Source organism: Aethalodelphis obliquidens, unplaced genomic scaffold, assembly GCF_003676395.1.
Source record: "Aethalodelphis obliquidens isolate GAN/ISIS:26980383/991018 unplaced genomic scaffold, ASM367639v1 scaffold124, whole genome shotgun sequence".
In the NCBI taxonomy this organism is placed as follows: Eukaryota; Metazoa; Chordata; class Mammalia; order Artiodactyla; family Delphinidae; genus Aethalodelphis; species Aethalodelphis obliquidens.
The window spans coordinates 858,815-881,583 of record NW_020838068.1 but is presented as its reverse complement, the minus strand read 5'-3'; the positions used below and the strand labels follow the sequence as shown (position 1 = coordinate 881,583).

Below are 22,769 nucleotides of genomic sequence, written 5' to 3'. Positions count from 1 at the left end.
CAAAGCCCATGTTTTTAAGACTGAGTCATGCACTCATTATAAGGAAGGGAACTCAGTATCTCATAAGGGGCATAAACTGATGGCCTACAGAAGTGTTTTATTTGGTGGGGGTAGTTTGGCTTTGCTTTTGTCTTGTTTCCCCCTAGCTAGATTGTGAGTACCTCTAGGCAGGGCAAGTACACTTCCCTACGACCACAGGTCTCACCATTCCTTACTGTTTACACCTACACATTTACTTTACGACTCTGGCCCCAGGACACTGTGTCTGCAACCCCTGTGATCTAGGCCAAATCTGAGTAGCTGAAATTGAGGTGCAGGGAAAGGAAGTGGCCCATGTTAAGTCATAGAAATAACGATGGTAAAGGACTGGAGGAGAGGTCGCCAGATAATTGGACCAGAGCTCACCCTATCAACTTTAACTTCCACTCCATCATTCTATGTCCACTGTAGCTTCCTTTTGATGCTCTTCATCTCCATGCAAGATTATGTCCATTTGTTCTATTTAAGAGGCTACCCTAAGAAGTCACTTGGATTTTGACCAGGATCTGAGACTTTTCCTCCCAGGGACAATAGAAATATTTGGGGAAGAATGGGGTCAGAATGAAAGAGCAGAAGAAACATAGAAATTCAACACATTTGAAATCTCTAATGTGTTGTAATTTAATAAAACAAGACTCCTACTTTGCCAATTTCCTTGTGGACAGAAAGGGCTCTTTTCAAATAGCTTGCCCTTGCACAATGCCATCCAAGGCTATTAATGCTGTCGATACTTGAGCTATTTGAAACCCACATGATTAGTTCAATGTGTTTGAAATACAGGCTAATTCCAGAAAATGGCACCCTTTCCAAATTGAGGTGCAAATCAGTTGACAGATGCAGCCCGAGCCTGATCTTCTTTCTGTCCCATCATACTGTGTGGGAGGCTTCCATTGTAGCAGAATCTGGAACACATCCAACAGTGAGGGGAGGTGCACACTGACTATAGACAACAGTCTCTCTAATGCCCAGGTCTGATCATGTCCTTGCTTTCCAACTGCCTCCCACCCACGGCTACCACCTCCCTACAGGGAAGGCAACTTGGTGCAGTGGCAGGAGGTCCTGGAGCCTCCCATCAGGCACATCCACCACCTAGCTATGATGTTAACTCTGGCACTTAAGTGCTACAAGTTTCAGGTCCTCATCTGTGAAGTGGGAATACTGATGTCTACCTTGCAGGGTTATTATGAAGATCAAATGATAAAATGCTTGTAAAGTTTCGGCAACTAATAGCAGTAGCTACACCCGTCAGCAAGTGTTTCCCATGGTGCCTCGTATGTTCTGCTTGCCATGTTAAGTGCTCCTGCATTGCTTCAGCTGATCCGCACAATAATGCCATGAGGAAGATGATATTATTCTCCCCATACTGCAGCAAAGAAAATTAAGGGTCGTGGAGGTTAGATAATTTCCCATGGTTCTGTGACTGTTAAGTGGCAGAGAGATTTGACCAAAATCTGTCATCTTCAGAGCCTCATATAGTGGGTGCTCATTAACCACAGCAGTGATGATGATGATAACGACAAAGGATGGTAATCCAATAAAATGCAACTGCCTGTGTATGGTACTCAAGGCCCCTCATGATTTGGCTTCAACCTACTTCTCCTGCCCCATTTACTGCCTTTCTACCCGCATGGTCTATCCTCGCCCAGCTGAACTATCTGAAGTCCCCGCACGGGCATCTTCATGTGTACCTCTCTCTGTTGTCTTGTCCCACCCTCCTCTACCTGATCTGGCATAGACAGGTCTCTTCTTTAAAGTCTGGCTCCAGTGTCCCCATCTCTGTGTGGCTTTCTCTCCCCTCTGCCCCAAGGCCCTGTGGGCAAACCTTTGTTACAGTTAGAATATCTAAGTATCTTCTCCACTCGTCTGAGTACCCACCCTCAAACTCAGACTGTGTGTTACTGTGGCATTGGTCTCTGAATCCCCAGTGGCACCTAGGAGGTGCTGCATAATTATTCATAAAAGTAAATACATCACATTGGTGGCCCCGACACAGGCTGAGTCCCACCTCTGTGAAACTGGGTCTGACTTCCCACCCTCTGAGTTCCCATTGTCATGCACAGAGCAAATAACCCTCTGCTAAGACATGAACGGAAGTGCAGTGGTGCTGGGACAAGAGAGCTCTCCACTACTGGTCAGAGTTCTAGCCCAGAGCCACGTCCCTACAGCAAGCCCCTCATGGCTGCTGAGCATGCCAGAAAGAAAGAGAAAAGGCCTTTCTTCTCAGCTACTTCTTCCAGCGGCCAACTCAGCTCCAAGAGAACTGAGCTGGACTCCACTTTTGCCTTGTGCTTAGCACAGCAACATTCACAATATAATTCCTAGAGTCCAATGTTAATACTGGCGATGATACAAGAGGAAAAAAACTCAGCTGGATTATTTGTTTCCAAGAGCAGCTCGCACTGCTAGCATTTTGCAGAGGGAAAAACCCCCTCTTGGTCATGAACAGAACAAATTTAATGTGGCCACAATTAGAAATAAACCAGACGACCCATGTAAGTAGTTAAGTTGTTGCTTCTAAAATGATATCTGTACCTTGGAAAGCTATCAATTTCTCATCCATAAGGCAGGAAGAGCATCTGAGGGATGTAAAGTGGGTAAGAGTATAGGGATGCTGGGAATCACCAGGCCCACCTAAAGGGAGATGAGTGGGAACTCACAGTCCATCTTTTTTTTTTTTTTTTTTTTTTTTTTGCGGGACGGGGGCCTCTCACTGCTGTGGCCTCTCCCATTGCGGAACACAGGCTCCGGACGCACAGGCTCAGCGGCCATGTGGGATCTTCCCGGACCAGGGCACAAACCCGTGTCCCCTGCATCGGCAGGCGGACTCTCAACCACTGCGCCACCAGGGAAGCCCCTCCATCTTTTTAGGAATACTGCCATCTACTGAAACTTCCAGCTGCTTTCTCTGCCCCAAAACCTGCAGTCCTTCTGTCAGTTTCATTTCAGCATTTTCTTGTGTGTGTCTCATTTCTCATTTGATCTACTATTCTGTTTGTTGTTATGAGGTTTCCCACCGCCCCCACCTCTTTCAGAAGTTAATTACTGTAATTACCCAACTTTTAATAGCTGCTGATCTGGCATCTGCAGAAAATTTCTGAGAACATGTACCACTGCATTTCATTTGCATATTTGAGAGAGAGTGTGTGAGAGTCAGACTTTTCCTAAATTACTTATTGTGACCTGAATAGAGAAAAAGTATCCTACCAAGTGGAAGCCTCATCTGCATACTTAATTTGTCCAATTACCATCACAGGAGGAGGGAAAGTTCCTCCCCACACACTGATGTGACAACTCATGGTGTTTATCTGAAACTGGGGCTTCTCCACAGAGTCTTCACGCACTAGGAAGCGGAAGGACAGGCCACTGTCTGCTCTGCATCACTTCGTCAGTCATCCTCATGGTGGAGTTTTGCACAACGTGTTTATCAGCAACCGTTTGACTGCTAAGACCACCCAAACCACTGGCTTGGCTGTTTTCATTGCAAGTGCATTGCAGGGTATGAAATACAGCTAAGGAAGCCCAGATGCATGACCCTGCATTCTGCAAGAGCTGCAGAGATGAGAGATCTATTCATCAAACACGTCTTGACCTTGAGCCTAGAAGTGAGTTTTAGATCTCCCCTCAACACCTCCATGATTTTAGGAAGTTACACAACTCTCTTGAGCTTCAAGCACCTGCAAAATGGGGGAGATTCTCATTTTAATGAGCTGTTATGAACACTGATTAATGTTCCTGGAATAGAAGTAACACTCAATGTGTATTAGTTTCCAGCATGCTCCAGGCAGAACCTGTCGTGAATACTAAGGTAAAGAAAGTAAGGTCCCAGGCTTTAGATAACCAAATGACTCAAAGACATTTGATTTAGGGGTCAAATAATTTTATCCATCAGTTAGATGCCTAAGGCAAGTGTGGTGGCTGGTCTTTAAAGATGGCCCCCAACAATTCCCCCTCTCCTGTACACGCAAGCCACCCCTCACGTCAGTAAAGGAGACATAGGTCCCTTCTCGCTGAGTCTAAGCTGAACCTGTGACTCACTCTGACCAACAGAATGCCATGGAAGTAATACTGGCTTGTTCCAGGCAAAAGCCTCCAGAAGGCTCGGCATCTTCTGTTTTTGTGCTTTTGGGAACCCTGAGCTGCTATGTGGCCTGCTAGAGAATCCAGGTGGAGGTGTACAGGTAGAAGCCAGATGGTGAGGGCTACATGGAGGAGAAGCCAGGCCCTACCAAGGCCCCAGACATCTGACCCAGCTGGGCCAGCCTAGAAGCCTCTCACCATTTGAGCCAGCTTGTGAAGTGCCAGCTCTGTGAGTGGAGAACCCATCTGGGTGCCCAGCTGATACCATGTGGAGCAGACAGAAGCTGTCCCTGCGGTGCTGTCTAAACTCCTGACCCACAGAGCCACGAGGAAGAACGAGACCATTATTGCTAACTTGGCAGCCCTCTGTAATACAGCGATAGATAACTAAAGGAGCAATCAAACCCATTCTAGCCCAGGCTACTGCTGTCCCATAAACGTTGAAAGATATAAAGTGCATCCATTTCACTATTAGATGCATCCCTACTCATTGGCTTGATAATCACTTTATCGTCACTTTCCAGCAGAGGATCAGGAACCAGATAAAGGATTCCAGTTACAAAGAGACATGTAGACATGGAATTGAGCTAGTCCTTTTTTAACTCCTGTACCTAGTTTACAGGATTTCCTAAGTAAAACAGTCCCTTCCCTACACATCAAGGCTTTTGCTCCTCCACTCCACTTCTCACCAATTTCGGAGGATTTGCAATATTTTTACTAACCCATTGTCATTTTCAATGATTAATAACACCCCTATAGTTGACCCTTGAACAACACAGGTTTAAACTGCACAGGTCCACTTATGCATGGATTTTTTAAAATAAATATAAGACCTGTATTTTCATTTCACAGATCTTTACCTGAGTGTAGGGAGAAGTTTATGTTCAATGAGAGATCACAATATGTGGAATCAAAACTAGCATCTGAGTCCTGATTCTACCCAAACTTTTCCACCTTCCTGTCCTTGGGTGAGTCATTTAGCAACTCCTTTGTTTTTGAGGCAGAGATAGTAGTACACTGTGTGAGGGTCAGCACCCTTAACCCCCATGTTGTTCAAGGGTCAACTGTAGCCACCATTTCTTCTTAAAACATATCACCTCCTTTTTAACTCCAGGACAAAACAAAGCTGAACCCGCACCCCCGTGAGCCCCCATTCTCCTATAGACGCCACTGCTGTGCAGAGGAAAGACCATAAGAACTGCCACCAGGTAGGACCACATTTAATACCAGGTCCACCAACTCAGAATCCTTAAAAGGCATGTACATTGTCTAAGACTCGGTTTCCCCACTGGCTAAAATGGAAACAATGATACTCCCCACCAAACATCTATGAGGGTAAATAATCAGTGAAAGGGTGTGGCACCGTGCCTGGTACATGGCAGCTGCTCGGTTCAAGTAATTTCCTTTCGTCTGCTACTAATTCAAGAGCGTATTTTCCAGGGCTTCCTCAACTTTGAGTTTCTTTCTCAGAACCTCTAGAGAACATATTCTCTAAATTGAGAGCACTTCCTGAGAATCTGCCTCGTTCTGTTGCTTTCACCGGTACACGCGCACCTCGCTGCAGTAGGGCCGTCAGTGCTGCCAGGACAGGAGCTAAGAGCCACCTTGACTCCCCCCTCTTCCCGCTTCCTGCACCCCGTTCATCCCAGGGCCTTGATTCTATCTCCCAATAGGTCTCCTGACTCCTTGCTCTACACACTCTCCCACAGACGCCACCATAATCAAGCTACCACCATGTGCTACCAGACTGTGGACATGGCTTCCTAACTGCTGTCCCCATTCCCTTCCACACAGCCCCATTCCCAGGCCACCCTCCATGCAACAAGAGAGATTTTTAATACAAAAACCTGATCGTGTCCCCCTCCATTCACTTGAGAGAGACTTCGTGTTGCCCTTGGGATAAAACCCCACAGCTTGTCAGGGCGGCAGCCTTCCTCCGCCTGCCCCATCGGGCACACTTCCAGCTCTCCCGCTTTGCTCCCACCCCAGACACCTGCAGCAGGCTCCTTCCCACCTGCTTAATTGCTACTCATCTTTCAGGGCTCTGCTTAAATGTCACCATCAAAGAGATGGCTTCCCTGACATCCACACCGTCATCTAAATTAGATTTAATTAGGTCTTCCCCCTCCACTTCCATTCCCATTATTCTCTGTCAGCACCCATTTTTTCCCCTTAATATCACATGTGACAATTTGTAATTGTAGATTCATTTGTGAGCTTATTTACTTAGTCTGTCTGCCCCACCACCACCTCCCGGTCCCCATCACAGATGTGGGCTCCTTGGACAGTGCTCAGTTCTCATCCTGTTAGCCCTGCATGTCCTATGTAGAGCGCCGAGCCAGGGTCACAGCCAATATCCAAGCAATGGATAAATTAATGGGGAGCAGAGGACTTCTGGTCCCACCAATGCCCAGCGCTATATGTAGCACTTATATGGGACTTGCCTCATGAAGGTAAATCATTTCATTCAGTTTTTGTTTGGCTGTTGTTTTTAGAAGGTCACATCACCAACAGGAACAATCTCTTTTGAGTGGCCATGGAAGGGTGGGCGGAACTCAATCAAGGGTCTCAGATCCACTGATACTCCCCTGCAGGAGGTACTTCATAAAGGAGGCTCTGTTCATACAGGGGACTGGAGGCAAAGGCAAAAGGGAAAGGGAGTCTCTGGCCAGAGAAGCTTAAGTGATCAGTCATGAAAAAGACAAACTCATGTGTTCACAGCAAGTACCTGAGGGTGATCTTCATGGTACAACTGAGGCAGCAGCCTCACCATGACGCACAGGATCCCCGGGTGCATGATCACAGCATCACCTTCATCTGTCCTGCAGAGAGAGGGAAGCGGGACATCAGACGTAAGCCTTCTCTTCTGCTTTCCACAGAACTTTCTGGATCTTTCTAACACAGGCCACGATACATAACCACAGCCTACCACTTAATTATATGACCTTGAACTGATTAATCTGAGCCTAACTTCCCCCAACTGCACAATGGAGCTAACAATGCCACACTTTCCGCGTAGAGTCACAGAACAATGCCGCTGTGCACTAAGGCACAGTGTCCGGCACGGAGCAGATGCTTCACGGAAGGTAGTTCCCTGGGCCGCTACCCTCTCTCCAGATATGTGGGAGGTGGAGAAGCTCTCATTTTATATCAAACAAACACACAAAGGACCGTGTCTGGATCCCTTCAAGATGGTGTAAGCACACTCTACTCTGTCCTACCCACTGAATTAAACTGAAACCCCAGATAGAACGCATGAGCAGCTCTCTGAGGACTCTGAAAAGTAAACGGTAGCACAGCAGGAAACCAAACCCAAAGCACCATGCAACTGGTAACGTGTTTCCTGGGGCTTCCCCCTCCAGTATCTCCCGGAATGGGCTTACAAGGAGTAAGAACCGTGCACCACGTGTGGACAGAACAGACACAGCCTCCAAGAGGAGGCTCTATTTCTAGTCTAAGGAGTGGGAAAAGAGGCTCCAACAGGTCCCAGAGCATGGAGGAAAATCCCTGGAATTTTCTTTGTTGCGTTTCTCCATTCTTTCTCACTTCAGCCTCCAAGAAACCGCACAGCAGCAGCAGCGACTAGGCAGGCATCTGAAATTCTCGGGGAGGGGAACCCTTCTCTCTGACCAGAGGAACTCTGGTCCCAAGAGTCAGGCAAAATCCCCAATGTTTTTGTCTCTCTTTTTCCTCTCCCTGCTTGGCCCCAGAGACACATGCAATTGTGGGAAGTGCATGGCAGAGCAGAGAAACTAAAGCTCCAGCTTTCTAGACAGAGGAGAAGGAAGGGACCCCAGAGAGCCAGAAAGTGTCGGGAAGATGATGAAGAGGAGGAGACTTAAGAGTGAAACCACTAAGTTGTGTATCAACCTCTGAGCTCAATTCTGAGCTGCACATGTGTGGATCTGACCCTAAACCACATTCCAAAGGCTTTGAGAACTGCTCAGGAAGAGGTTTGAAAAAGTTTTAAAAATTGAAAAACCACTCGCTAAGCTAGCAAAGACAGAAAAAGACACAAATTATCAACATCAGAAATGAAAGAGAGAATACCACTACACATCCCACAGAAAGGATAAGAAAATACTACAAATAACTCTGTGCACACAAATCTGACAACCTAGATAAAATGGACCAGTTCCCTCAAAGCCACAAACTACCAAAAGTAAGCAAGAAGAAATAAATAACCAGGACAGTTTATAGCTATCACAAAGACTGAATATGTAGTTTAAAACCTTTCCACAAAGAAAACTCCAGCCCCAGATGTTTCCACTGGTGAATTCTACCATACATTTAAAAGATAAATAACACCAATTCTATACAACTTCTTTCAAAATATACAAGAGAACACTGCCCAATGCATTTTATGAGACCAGAATTACTCTGATATCAAAAGTAGACAAAGCCAGTATAAGAAAAGAAAACTACCTGCCAACATCTCTTAGAAAAATAGGTGCAAAAATCCTCAATAAACTACTGGAAATCAAATATAACTATATATAAAATAAATAAGGCACTATGGCCAATTTGTCTTATCCCACAAATGCAAGGCTGGTTCACTATTCAAATATCAGCCAATGCAGGGACTTCCCTGGTGGCGCAGTGGTTAAAAATCTGCCTGCCAATGCAGGGGACTCAGGTTCGAGCCCTGGTCTGGGAAGATCCCACATGCTGCGGAGCAACTAAGCCTGTGTGCCACAGCTACTGAGCCTGCGCTCTAGAGCCTGTGAGCCAAAACTACTGAGGCCCACATACCTAGAGCCTGTGCTCCACAACAAAGAGAAGCCACCACAATGAGAAGCCCGTGCACCGCAATGAAGAGTAGCCCCTCCTTACCACAACTAGAGAAAGCCTGCACACAGCAACGAAGACCCAATGCAGCCAAAAAATAAATAAATAATAAAATTAAGGACTAGAAAATTGGTTCAAGATGGCAGAGTAGAAGGACATGTGCTCACTCCCTCTTGTGAGAGCAAAGGAATCAGAACTAACTGTTGAACAGTCATGGACAGGAAGACACTGAAACTCACCAAAAATGATACCCCACATCCAGAGTCAAAGAGGAAGCTGCAGTGAGATGGCAGGAGGGGCGCAATCACAATACAATCAAATCCCATTAACTGCTGGGTGGCTGACTCACAAACTGGAGAACAGTTATAACACAGAAGTCCACCCACTGGAGTGAAGGTTCTGAGCTCCACGTCAGGCTTCCCAACCTGGGGGTCTGGCAACAGGAGGAGGAATTCCCAGAGAATCAGACTTTGAAGGCTAGCGGGATTTGATTGCAGGACTTCAACAGGACTGGGGAAAACAGAGACTCCACTCTTGGGGGGCACACACAAAGTAGTGTGTGCATCAGGACCTAGGGGGAAGGAGCAGTGACCCCACTGGAGACTGAACCAGACCTACCAGCTAGTGTTGGAAGGTCTCCTGCAGAGGCGGGAGGTGGCTGTGGCTCACTGCGGGGACAAGGACACTGGCAGCAGAAGCTCTGGGAACTACTCCATGAGCCCTCCCAGAGTCTGCCATTAGCCCCACCAAAGAGCCTGTAGCCTCCAGTGCTGGGTCGCCTCAGGCCAAACAACCAACAGGGAGGGAACTCAGCCCCACCCATCATCAAACAAGCAGATTAAACTTTTACTGAGCTCTGCCCACCAGAGCAACACCCAGCTCTACCCACCACCAGTCCCTCTCATCAGGAAGCTTGCACAAGCCTCGTAGATAGCCTCATCCACCAGAGGTCAGAGAGCAGAAGCAAGAAAAATTACAATCCTGCAGCCTGTGGAAGGAAAACCACAGTCACAGAAAGACAGACAAAATGAAAAGGCAGAGGACTATGTACAAAATGATGGAACACGATAAAACGTCAGAAAAACAACTAAATGAAGTGGAGATAGGCAACCTTCCAGCAAAAGAATTCAGAATAATGATAGTGAAGATGATCCAGGACCTCAGAAACAGAATGGAGGCATAGATCGAGAAGATGCAAGAAATGTATAACAGAGACCTAGAAGAATTAAAGGAAAAACACCTAGAAGAATTAAAGAACAAACAAACAGAGATGAACAATACAATAACTGAAATGAAAAATACACTAGAAGGAATCAATAGCAGAAAAACTGAGACAGAAGAACGCATAAGTGACCTGGAAGACAGAATAGTGGAATTCACTGCCACAGATCAGAGTAAAGAAAAAAAAGTGAAAAGAAATCAGTCTAAGAGACCTCTGGGACAACATTAAACACAACAACATTTGCATTATAGGGGTCCCAGGAGGAGAAGAGAGAGAAAAAGGACCCAGGGAAATTTTTGAATAGTCAAAAACTTCCCTAACGTAGGAAAGGAAATAGCCACCCAAGTCCAGGAATCACAGAGAATCCCAGGCAGGATAAACCCAAGGAGAAACACCCCAAGAAACATAGTAATCAAATTGACAAATATTAAACAGAAAGAAAATTATTAAAAGCAACAAGGGAAAAAAGACAAATAACATACAAGGGAACTCGCATAAGGTTAACAGCTGATTTCTCAGCAGAAACTCTACAAGCCAGAAGGGAGTGGCATGATATATTTAAAGTGATGAAAGGGAAGAACCTACAACCAAGATTACTCTACCTGGCAAGGACCTCTTTCAGATTCAATGGAGAAATCAAAAACATTACAGAAAAGCAAAAGCTAAGAGAATTCAGAACTACCAAACCAGCTCTACAACAAATGCTAAAGGAATTTCTCTAAGTGGGAAGTACAAGAGAAGAAAAGGACCTACAAAAACAAACCCATAACAATTAAGAAAATGGTAACAGGAACATACATATTGATAATTACCTTAAATGTGAATGGGTTAAATGCTCCAACCAAAAGACACAGGCTCGCTGAATGGATACAAAAACAAGACCCATATATATATATATGTTGTTTAGAAGAGATCCACTTCAGACCTAGGGACACATACACACTGAAAGTGAGGGGATGGAAAAAGATATTCCATGCAAATAGAAATCGAAAGAAAGCTGGAATAGCAATACTCATATCAGATAAAATAGGCTTTAAAATAAAGAATGTTACAAGAGTCAAGGAAGGACACTACATAATGATCAAGGGATCAATCCAAGAAGAAGACATAACACTTATATATGCACCTAACACAGGAGCACCTCAATACATAAGGCAAATGCTAACAGCTGTAAAAGAGGAAATGGACAGTAACACAATAAGAGCGGGGGACTTTAACACTTCACTTACACCAATGGACAGATCATCCAGACTGAAAATTAATAAGGAAACACAAACTTTAAATGACACAACAGACCAGATAGATTTAATTGATATGTATAGGACACTCCATCCAAAAACAGCAGATTACACTTTCTTCTCAAGTGCACATGGAACATTCTCCAGGACAGATCACATCTTGGGTCACAAATCAAGCCTTGGTAAATTTAAGAAAACTGAAATCATATCAAGCTTCTTTTCTGACCACAGCGCTATGAGATTAGAAATAAATTACAGGGAAAAAAATGTAAAAACCACAAACACATGGAGGCTAAACAATACATTACTAAATAACCAAGAGATCACTGAAGAAATCAAAGAGTAAATAAAAAAATACCTAGAGACAAATGACAGTGAAAACACAACGATCCAAAACCTATGGGATGCATTAAAAGCAGTTCTAAGAGAGAAGTTTATAGCAATACAATCCTATCTCAAGAAACAAGAAAAATCTCAAATAAACAATCTAACCTTACACCTAAAGGAAACAGAGAAAGAAGAAGAAACAACCCAAAGTTAGTAGAAGGAAAGAAAGCATAAAGGTCAGAGCAGAAATAAATGAAATAGAAACAAAGAAAACAATAGCAAAGATTAATAAAACTAAAAGCTGGTTCTTTGAGAAGATAAACAAAATTGATAAACCTTTAGCCAGACTCATCAAGAAAAAGAGGGAGAGGACTCAAATCAATAAAATTAGATATGAAAAAGGAAAAGTTACAACAGACACCACAGAAATATAAAGCATCATAAGATACTACTACAAGCAACTCTATGCCAATAAAACAGACAACCTGGAATAAATGGACAAATTCTTAGAAAGGTATAAACTTCCAAGACTGAACCAGGAAGAAATAGGAAATATGAACAGATCAATTACAAGTAATGAAATTGAAACTGTGATTAAAAATCTCTCAACAAACGAAAGTCCAGCACCAGGTGGCTTCAGGTGAATTCTATCAAACATTTAGAGAAGAGCTAACGCCCAAACTTCTCAAACTCTTCCAAAAAATTGCAGAGGAAGGAACACTCCCAAACTCATTCTATGAGGCCACCATCACACTGATACCAAAACCAGACAAAGATACTACAAAAAAAGAAAATTACAGACCAGTATCACTGATGAATATAGTCGCAAAAACCCTCAACAAAACACTAGCAAACAGAATCCAATAGCACATTAAAAGGATCATACACCATGATCAGGTGGGATTTATCCCAGGGATGCAAGAATTTTCAATATATGCAAATCAATCAATGTGATACACCATATTAACAAACTGAAGAATAAAAACCATATGATCATCTGAATAGATGCATAAAAAGCTTTTGACAAAATTCAACACCCATTTATGATTAAAAAAACTCTCCAGAAAGTGGGCATAGAGGGAAACTACCTCAACTAATATAGGCCATACATGACAAACACACAGCAAACATCATTTTCAATGGTGAAAAACTGAAAGCATTTCCTCTAAGATCAGGAACAAGACAAGGATGTCCACTCTCACCACTATTATTCAACATAGTTCTGGAAGTCCTAGCCATGGCAGTCAGAGAAGAAAAAGAAATAAAAGGAATCCAAACTGGAAAAGAAGAAGTAAAACTGTCACTGTTTGCAGATGACGTGATACTATACATACAGAATCCTAAAGATGCCACCAGAAAACTATTAGAACTAATCAATGAATTTGGTAAAGCTGCAGGATACAAAATTAATGCACAGAAATCTCTTGCATTCCTATATATTACCAATGAAAGATCAGAAAGAGAAATTAAGGAAACAATCCCATTCACCATTGCAACAAAAAGAATAAAATACCTAGGAATAAAGCTACCTAAGGAAATAAAAGACCTGTACTCAGAAAACTGTAAGACACTCATGAAAGAAATCAAAGATGACACAAATAGGTGGAGCAATATACCATGTTCTTGGATTAGAAGAATCAATATTGTCAAAATGTCTATACTACCCAAAACAATCTACAGATTCAATGCAATCCCTATCAAATTACCGATGGCATTTTTTACAGAGCTAGAACAAAAAAATCTTAAAATTTGTATGGAGACAAAAAAGACCCTGAATAGCCAAAGCAATCTTGAGGGAAAAAACTGGAGCTGGAGGAATCAGACTCCCTGACTTCAGACTATACTACAAAGCTACAGTAATCAAGACAATATGGTACTGGCAGAAAAACAGAAATACAGATCAATGGAACAGGATAGAAAGCCCAGAGATAAACTCACGCACCTATGGTCAACTAATCTATGACAAAGGAGGCAAGGATATACAATGGAGAAAAGACAGTCTCTTCAATAAGTGGTGCTGGGAAAACTGAACGGCTACATGTAAAAGAAGGAAATTAGAACACTCCCTAACACCATACACAAAAATAAACTCAAAATGGATTAAAGACCTAAATGTAAGGCCAGACACTATAAAACTCTTAGAGGAAAACATAGGCAGAACACTCTATGACATAAATCACAGCAAGATCCTTTTTGACCCACCTCCTAGAGAAATGGAAATAAAAACAAAAATAAAACAAATGGGACCTAATGAAACTTAAAAGCTTTTGCACAGCAAAGGAAACCACAAACCAGATGAAAAGACAACCCTCAGAATGGGAGAAAATATTTGCAAACGAAGCAACTGACAAAGGACTAATCTCCAAAATATACAAGCAGCTCATGCAGCTCAATATCAAAAAAACAAACAACCCAATCAAAAAATGGTCAGAAGGCCTAAACAGACATTTCTCCAAAGAAGATATACAGATTGCTGACAAACACCTGAAAGGACGCTCAACATCACTAATCATGAGAGAAATGCAAATCAAAACTGCAATGAGGTATCACCTCATACCAGTCAAAATGGCCATCATCAAAAAATCTACAAACAACAAATGCTGGAGAGGGTGTGGAGAAAAAGGAACCCTTTTGCACTGCTGGTGGGAATGTAAATCGATACAGCCACTATAGAGAACAGTATGGAGGTTCCTTAAAAAACTAAAAATAGAATTACCATATGACCCAGCAATCCCACTAATGGGCACATACCCAGAGAAGACCATAATTCAAAAAGACACATGCACCCCAATGTTCATTGCAACTCTATTTACAATAGCCAGGTCATGGAAGCAACCTAAATGCCCATCGACAGATGAATGGATGAAGAAGATATAGTACATATATACAATGGAATATTCTCAGCCATAAAAAGGAACGAAATTGGGTCATTTGTAAAGACGTGGATGGACCTAGAGACTGTCATACAGAGTGAAGTAAGTCAGAAGAGAAAAATATCGTATATTAACGCATAATGTGGAATCTAGAAAAATGGTACAGATGAACTGGTCTGCAAGGCAGAAATAGAGACACAGATGTAGAGAACAAACTTATGGACACCAAGGAGGGAAAGCAGAGGGGGTGGTGGTGGTGGTGGGATGAATTGAGACATTGGGATTGACATATATACACTAATATGTATAAAATAGATAACTAATAAGAACCCCTTGTTTAAAAATAAAATAAAATTCAAAAAAAACGAAGAAAAAGATATTTCAGATATCGAAAACACAATTTAAAAAATTAAGGGCTAAAAAAACAAAACAAAAATCAGCCAATGTAACCCATCATATTATTAAACTAGAAAAAGAAGGAATAAAACATGATCATATGCAGATAAAGCATTTTGGGTTTTTTTGTTTTTATTTTTTTGCGGTACGCGGGCCTCTCACTGTTGTGGCCTCTCCCGCTGCGGAGCACAGGCTCCGGACGCGCAGGCTCAGCGGCCATGGCTCACGGGCCCAGCCGCTCCGCGGCATGTGGGATCCTCCCAGACCGGGGCACGAACCCGCGTTCCCCGCATCGGCAGGAGGACTCTCAACCACTGAGCCACCAGGGAAGCCCCAGATAAAGCATTTTAAAAATTCCACATCTGTTCATGATAAAAAACTCTCAGTAAAAGAGACACAGAAGTAATCATCCATAACCTGATAATGGACATCTCCCAAAAAAAACCCCACAGCTAATATAATATTTGATGGCAAAAGAGTGAAGAGTTTTTCTTCAAGATTAAGAACAAGGCGGGGATGTCCCCTCTCACCACTCCTATTCAACATCACACTGGAACAACAGACTGGAAAGGAATGTATAAAACTGTCACTATTCACAGACAACATGACTGTCTACATAGAAATCCCAAGCAACCTATTAAAAAAAAAAAAAAAACCTCCTAGAACCAATACGTGAATTAGCATGATCTCTGGATACACAGTTACATATAGAAATTAATCATATTCCTATATACTAGAAGTAGACAATTGGGAAACGAAACATTTAAAATACCGCTCCAGAATAAACACATAAGTATAAATCTAATAAAAAATGTGCTGGCTCTGTATGTTGAATACTATAGACCTTGATTTTTTTTAAAAAAATCATACATCTACTGAATATACAAATGGAAAAACATTCTGTGTTTATGGACTGGAAGACTCAATAAAGTTAAGGTTTCAATTCTCCCCAAATTCATCTATAGATACAATGCAATTCCAATAAAAATCCCAGCAGGATTTTTTGTAAATATAGGCAAACTTATCATTAAATTTCAACCTGTGAATGACACTTTAAAAGTAAAAAGACGAACCACAGACTGGGAGAAAATATTTGCATCTGTACAATGGAATACTACTCAGCAATAATAATGTATGAACTACTGATACAACAAATTGGATGGATTTCAAAGGCCTTATGCTGAGTTGAAAAAGCTAGCCTCAAAAGACTAAACATTTGTACTTGCATTTATATGTTATTCTGACAAAGACAAAACTATAGGAATAGAGCAGTGGTGGCCTGGGTTTAGGAATTGAGAAAGGGTTTCATTATGAAGGGACAACATTCAGGAACTATTTGAGGGGGTGTTTGTCCTGTATCCTGCTTGTGGTGATGTTCACATGACTCTGCACATGAATTAAAACCCAAAGAACTCTACACCAAGAAAGGGACTTTTATGGTATGTTAATTGGACAAATAATAATACGAAAGAAAGAAAAAGTCACGAGACTAAGCCCAAATCACAGACAATTGATTTTCAAACATCCTGCCTCTAGCACTGAATTTCCCACCCGCAGTGAGACTGTTCTTGGCACCACCAGCCCTGAAGAATGGCTAAGGTGCCAGGAGTGCTTCTAACATTTGGTGTTAATTTATCCAATTCAACTGAACAAATATTTATTGACCTAAGTATTTTCCTGGCATTTTGGATACATCTATAAACTAAACAAAGTAAAACCCATACCTGATATGTGAGAAGAAGGGTAGAGACAGTAAAGGTAAACATAATAAATAGGTAAGTTATAAATAATAAAAATTATTGTTGTTATATAATTTATACTATACTATACATAGTATTGTATGATATATATCATATGTTATTATAACATAGTATACTAATGTAATAGAGTAATGAATACACAAATTATATATTATGAAGAAAGGTGATAAATATTACTGCCAAAAAAAATTAAAGCGGAGAAAAAAATCAAGAGCGCTAGGGTGTAAGAAGGAAACAATTTTCAATTTTAATTTGGGGGGCAGGGTTGGCTTGTTTGAAAAGGTAACATTTGGGTGGACTTGAAAAAAGGGATGCAGATATCCAGGGGAAAAGCATTTTAAGCAAAGGGAATAGCCGGTGCAAAAGCCCCCAGAGTAGGAGTATGTCTGGCATGTTCAGGGAACAGCAAGGAAGCCTGTATTATTACTGATACTAAAGCCACACAAAGAAAAGAAGAGACCAATACCCTCATCGGTATATATGCAAAAATCCTCAACAAAAAACTAGCAAATCAAATCCAACAGCATATTTAAAGGATTATATACCATGATTAAGATCCCAGGAATGCAAGAGTGGTTCAACATAAAAAAAAACAATCAATGCAATACACTACATTAATAAACAAAGGAAAAAAAACCAAACAATCACCTCAACTGATATAGAAAAAAACATTTGACAATATTCAGTACCCTTCCACGATTAAAAAAAATACTTGAGGGACTTCCCTGGTGGCTCAGTGGTTAAGAATCTGCCTGCCAATACAGGGAACATGGGTTCGAGCCCTGGTCTGGGAAGATCCCACATGCTGAGGAACAACTAAGCCCGTGCGCCACTACTACTTGAGCCTGCGCTCTAGAGTCTGCAAGCCACAACTACTGGGCCTGTGAGCCACAAGTACTGAAGCCTGCGCACCTAGAGCCCAGGCTCTGCAACATGAGAAGCCACCGCAATGAGAAGCCCACACACCGCAGTGAAGAGTAGCCCCTGCTCGCCGCAACTAGAGAAAGCCCGTGAGCAGCAGTGAAGAGCCAACACAGCCAAAAATAAATACATTCATTAATTAATTTAAAAAAGTGCTTGACCCACTGCCCTCTCCACCTTCTCCAGACCCACACAGTGGACTGGCTGGCCTAGAAGGATGACATCCTTCCTAGGTAGCAGGATCTGGTAAATACCAGAGAAGGTCTGAATGATTAATCACAACCACAGCTGCCATTTATTGAGCTCCACTGCAGAGAAGTGTGTGCGCGCATGTGTGCGTGTGTGTATGCTGTGTGCGTGGGGTGTGCGTGTGTCACACGTGCTGTGAAGGAGGTGGTGTGTGTGTTATGGTTCACAGAGATTAAATATTCTGTATCTTGGGAATCTCATTATATATTTTGGGATTTATATAATATATATCTTCTATTTTGTGAAAAATGTTACTTAATCGTAGTTACATAGATTACCTAATGCTTGTGAAAGCAAAGCACAGCATCTGGCACACAAGTGCTCAGTAAACGGCGGCTGTGACCATTATCTAACTAACTAACACCATTATCATCTCTAGTCCTCACCTCACAACACCCCTCAATGTGGATACTCTTATTAACCCCACATTTGAATTGGGAAATCAAAACTCAGTAAGATAAAGTAAAAGGCACAAGGAACACTAAGGTGTAGAGCACACAGGCCTGAGCCTAAGGCCCACAGCCTCTGTCTTCCTTCTGGAGACCACAGCCCACTGTGTATGGACAGGTCTAAGCCAAGTTGCTTGCCCAAGGGGATGCCAAGTGTCAGTGGTGGGCATGGATGAGCACCCTGTCCACCACGCCCAGCCCACTGCCTTGTCCTTTACCCCACAGACTCTCTCAGGAGAGGCTGGGGTTTCACTTCCCCTTTTCTAACCATTAGGGAATGTCAAGGGTGATGTATTTCTCTTAAAGACCAAAAAATTGCTCTATTTATGAAATCTGATTCTTGTACATTTAAAAATTCCTCATTGTGAAACCAGGATGACATTTGACACAGGAGTTGTCTGTAAAGAATCAGGCCTGATGCCATCTACAAGTCAGAGCCCAAACCTTCAACTTCAGTCTATTGTGGCAGAACAAGCAAGTCATCACTATTACTGTGGAAGCATCCAGAAAAAAGCAGGACAAATACACACACACACACACATACACACACTCAGAAGCACACACAGAGGCTTTGGAGGTAGACCTGAGTTCAAAGTCTTGCTCCATCACTTACTAGGTGTTAACTTTCAACCATGTTTCTTATCCTTTGTCAGCCTCCATTTCTTTATTGGTAAAATGCTGAAATTTGAGAGGGAATTAAATGAAAATAAGTCATTGGTGCTCAGTCCCCAGAGACATTCAACAAATGGCTATTGCTTTTCATCACCTAATACCACTTACTAAATGTTTTTGATGCTGACAAATACTTCCCTGCCCTCTAAAAGCTGGTAGGATAAGTAGAACAAGGTTCAGCACTGAGATCCTCAGTTAAGCTGCATGCTGTCCAGATGGCCAGGACAAAGGCCTCCTCAGAGAACCCTCTGCCCCTGGAATAGAGAGGTCAGGGGACCTCAGAAAGAGAATTCTCCCAAGACAAAGCAAGAAGAGAAGGGCCTGGAATCTGACCAAGGCCTAGCTACAAAGGGCAGCTGCAGCCTCACTGAGGCATTGCTGTGGCTGCAGAAAGGCAGGATGGCCAGAATAAGGATGGGCTGCATGGAGTCTGGGAAAAGGAAAATCCCGGAGCAAGACTCACAATTAAAAATCATCAACCACACAAAGAAACAAGGAAACTTCAGTTTAAAATACACATTAAAAAAAAATAGCTCTTTACTGTTTACAGGAAAAATACCTAAAGCATGAGGACACAGAAAGCTTAAAGGATAAAAAATAATTCAGGCACATACTAACCAAAAGAACACTGGTGGAGCCTTATTATTATTAGATAAAGTTGTTATGTTCTAATGGAGATTAAGAAGGTCATCATATAATGATAAAAACTTTGATACCTCTAGATGATGGAAAAATTATAAATGTGTGTGATTCTAATAGCCTCAAATATATGTAAGGCAAAAGTTAACAGATATTGGGACTTCGCTGGTGCTGCAGTGGTTAAGAATCCACCTGCTAATGCAGGGGACATGGATTCAATCCCTGCTCCGGGAAGATCCCACATGCTGCGGAGCAACTAAGCCCATGCGCCCCAACTACTGAGCCTGTGCTCTAGAGCCTGCAAGCCACAACTTATGAGCCCATGCGCCACAACTACTGAAGCCTGCACGCCTAGAGGCCATGCTCCCCAATAAGAGAAGCCACCGCAATGAGAAGCCCGCGCGATGCAACGAAGAGTAGCCCCTGCTCTCCGCAACTAGAGAAAGCCAAGGCACAGCAATGAAGACCCAACGCAGCCAAAAATAAATAAATAAATAAATTTATTTTAAAAAAATTAACAGATATTGACAAAGCTACCATTATAATGAAATATATTTAACATATCTTAGTAGCTGATATGCCAACAATCTTAAAATTTGAACAACTGACAAATTTCATCTAGAGGACATAAATAGAGCATTGAACCTAACAATTGGAAAATGTGCATTATTTTCAAGCACCCAGGAATATTTATGAAAATTTACCACATTGGGGACACAAAGTCAAGCTCAACTAATTTCAAAGGATTAGCATCATACAGTCCACTTTGTTTCAAGATGACAAAGTTAGAAGTCAATAACAAAAAGATGATCAAAAATACTCTAACTTTGGAAATTTATAATTCAAATAAGATTCAAGAGTAAACCTGTAAGTCATAAGGAAATTAGAAAATATTTAGCAGTAAATTATATTGAAAATTTGATATAATAAAACTTGTGTGACGGAACTAAAGTAATAGTTACAAGGAAATTTATATTTAAAAAGAGGACTTAAAATTGGTCTCATAACAATTAAATTAAGAAAAAGAATACTAGAATAAACCCAAAGAAAGTGGAAGGAAATAATAAGAACAAAAAAAGAAACAGAAAATCGATGTATGAGACAGGAAAAGCTGAATGCTGGTTCACAGACACATTAATAAATTAACCTCTGCTAAGAACGCTGGGGTGCTGCAGGCAAAAGAGAAAGAATACACAAATGATAGTGTTAGGAATAAAAAGTTAGAAGGATATTGTGAATGGCCTTATGCCAATAAATTAAAACAGGTGAAATGAGAACAATAAACTTGAAAAATAACTTACTATGAATCATGCAAGAATAAATTGAAATTTATTCTCACAAAAATATATCTTTGCAGAGGTGACATCTACACCATTATGGTGTGACAAGCTCCCTTTGTCTCTCCCCTGCAGTCTACAACTAGTGAAACATTCCTAACTCCAGAAAGCTTCCTCTGCCCAACACAGCAGGATGCTGGAGAGATCCATACATCTGTACATCTGAAGGTGGGTGAATTGGGACACACAGAGGAGGCAGAACCAGGGACTAGCAGAGGCAGTGCTGGGATCCTGGCCCCTGGCCACAGCTGCTGAGTCTGCAGCCCCAGCGAACCTGGTAGCAGCAACAGAGGTGGCACATGAGACCTAGGCCTCCCAGCCACAATGGCACCCATAGCCACAGGGAGCCGGACAGCAGCGGTGGCAGGACCTATGACCCTGGTCCCTCCAGCCAAAGCAGCACCCGCAACTCCAGCCTCCCCCACTCCTACCAATGACAGCAGCACCCACCAACCCAACAACCCTGGAGGCGGCAAAGGTGGCCATGACTCTGGCTTCTCCCCTTCCCCACTGTGGCAGCAGTGTCCGTGACCCAGGTGTCCCCAGACATGGTAGAGGTGCCTGCCATCCCACTGTCCCAGGCGGAAATACCAGTGACAGTAGCAACACTGGCAGCAGCAAGGCACAAGCACTGGCAATGAGGACACCAGAGAAACCTCTGGCAGAGGTGCTGGAGGGTGGAAAATGCTGGTTCTCAAATATAGCCGGAGGCCACTCAAGAGAAACAAAAACTTGGGCTATAGCACCACCTACTGAAAAACAAAAAGAAAGGCCTTTAATTAAGAACTCGAACTGTTAGAATCAAAGTAAAAAAAACTTTATCTAAATAAGAAAGGAGTTTGCTCCTTCAAATGCACCAGCAGAGGAACAACTCATCAAGGACCATGAAAACACAGTATCACAAAAAGAAAATAACAATTCTGTAAAACTTAAAGTCACAGAAGATTGTGATCTAACTGATAGAGCATTCAAAATAGCTGTCATGAAGAAATTCAATTAGCTACAAGAAAACTCAGAAAAGCAGTTCAATGAGCTAAAGACTAAAATTAATAAACAGAGGAATACTTTACCAAAGAGACTGAAACTCCAAAAATGAACTAATTGGAAATTCTGGAGCTGGAGAACTCAATAAATGAGATAAAGAATGGATTAGAAAGCACTGGAAATAGAGCAGACCATATGGAAGAGAGAATGAGTGAGCTTGAAGTTAGAAATCTAGAAATGATTCAGGTAGAAGAGAGAGAAATAAGATTTTTTAATAAAGAAACTACAAGAACTATCCAACTTGATTAGAAAAGGCAACATAAGGATAACGGGTGTCCCAGAAGGAGAAGAGAGCTTATTTAAAGAAACAACAGTTGAGAACTTTCCAAACCTGGGAAGAAACTGGATATACAAGTCTACAAAACTAACAGAACACCCAATTATCTCAATACAAAAAGATCTTCTCCAAGACACATTATATTAAAACTGTCAAAAGTCAATGATAAAGAATTTTAAAGACAATCAGAAAAAAAAAAGACAGTAACCTACAAGTTACCCCATTAGGCTATCGGCAGATTCCTCAGCAGAAACTCTATAGACCAGGAGAGAGTGGAATGACATACTCAAAATATTGAAAGATAAAAACTGTCAACCAAGAACACTCTACCCAGCAAAGTTATCCTTCAGATATGAAGAAGAAATAAAGTCTTTCCCAGACAAACAAAAGCTGAGGGAGTTCATCACTACTAGACCTGCCTTATAAGAAATGTTGAAAGGAGCTCTTCTACCTGAAACAAA

At 42.1% G+C, this 22,769-nt stretch overlaps 1 protein-coding gene across 6 annotated transcripts in view; it reads right to left on the bottom strand.

Annotated features, from left to right (window-relative positions):
• The window catches only part of WDFY4 (WDFY family member 4), a 280,103-nt gene that overhangs the window by 201,880 nt on the left and 55,454 nt on the right, over nt 1–22,769 (bottom strand). For all 6 annotated transcript variants that reach the window (XM_027098510.1, XM_027098511.1, XM_027098514.1 and 3 more), the window contains one exon: nt 6,845–6,938. In XM_027098510.1, coding sequence (XP_026954311.1) covers nt 6,845–6,938 — 94 coding nt within the window. The remainder of the gene's footprint in view (nt 1–6,844; nt 6,939–22,769) is intronic.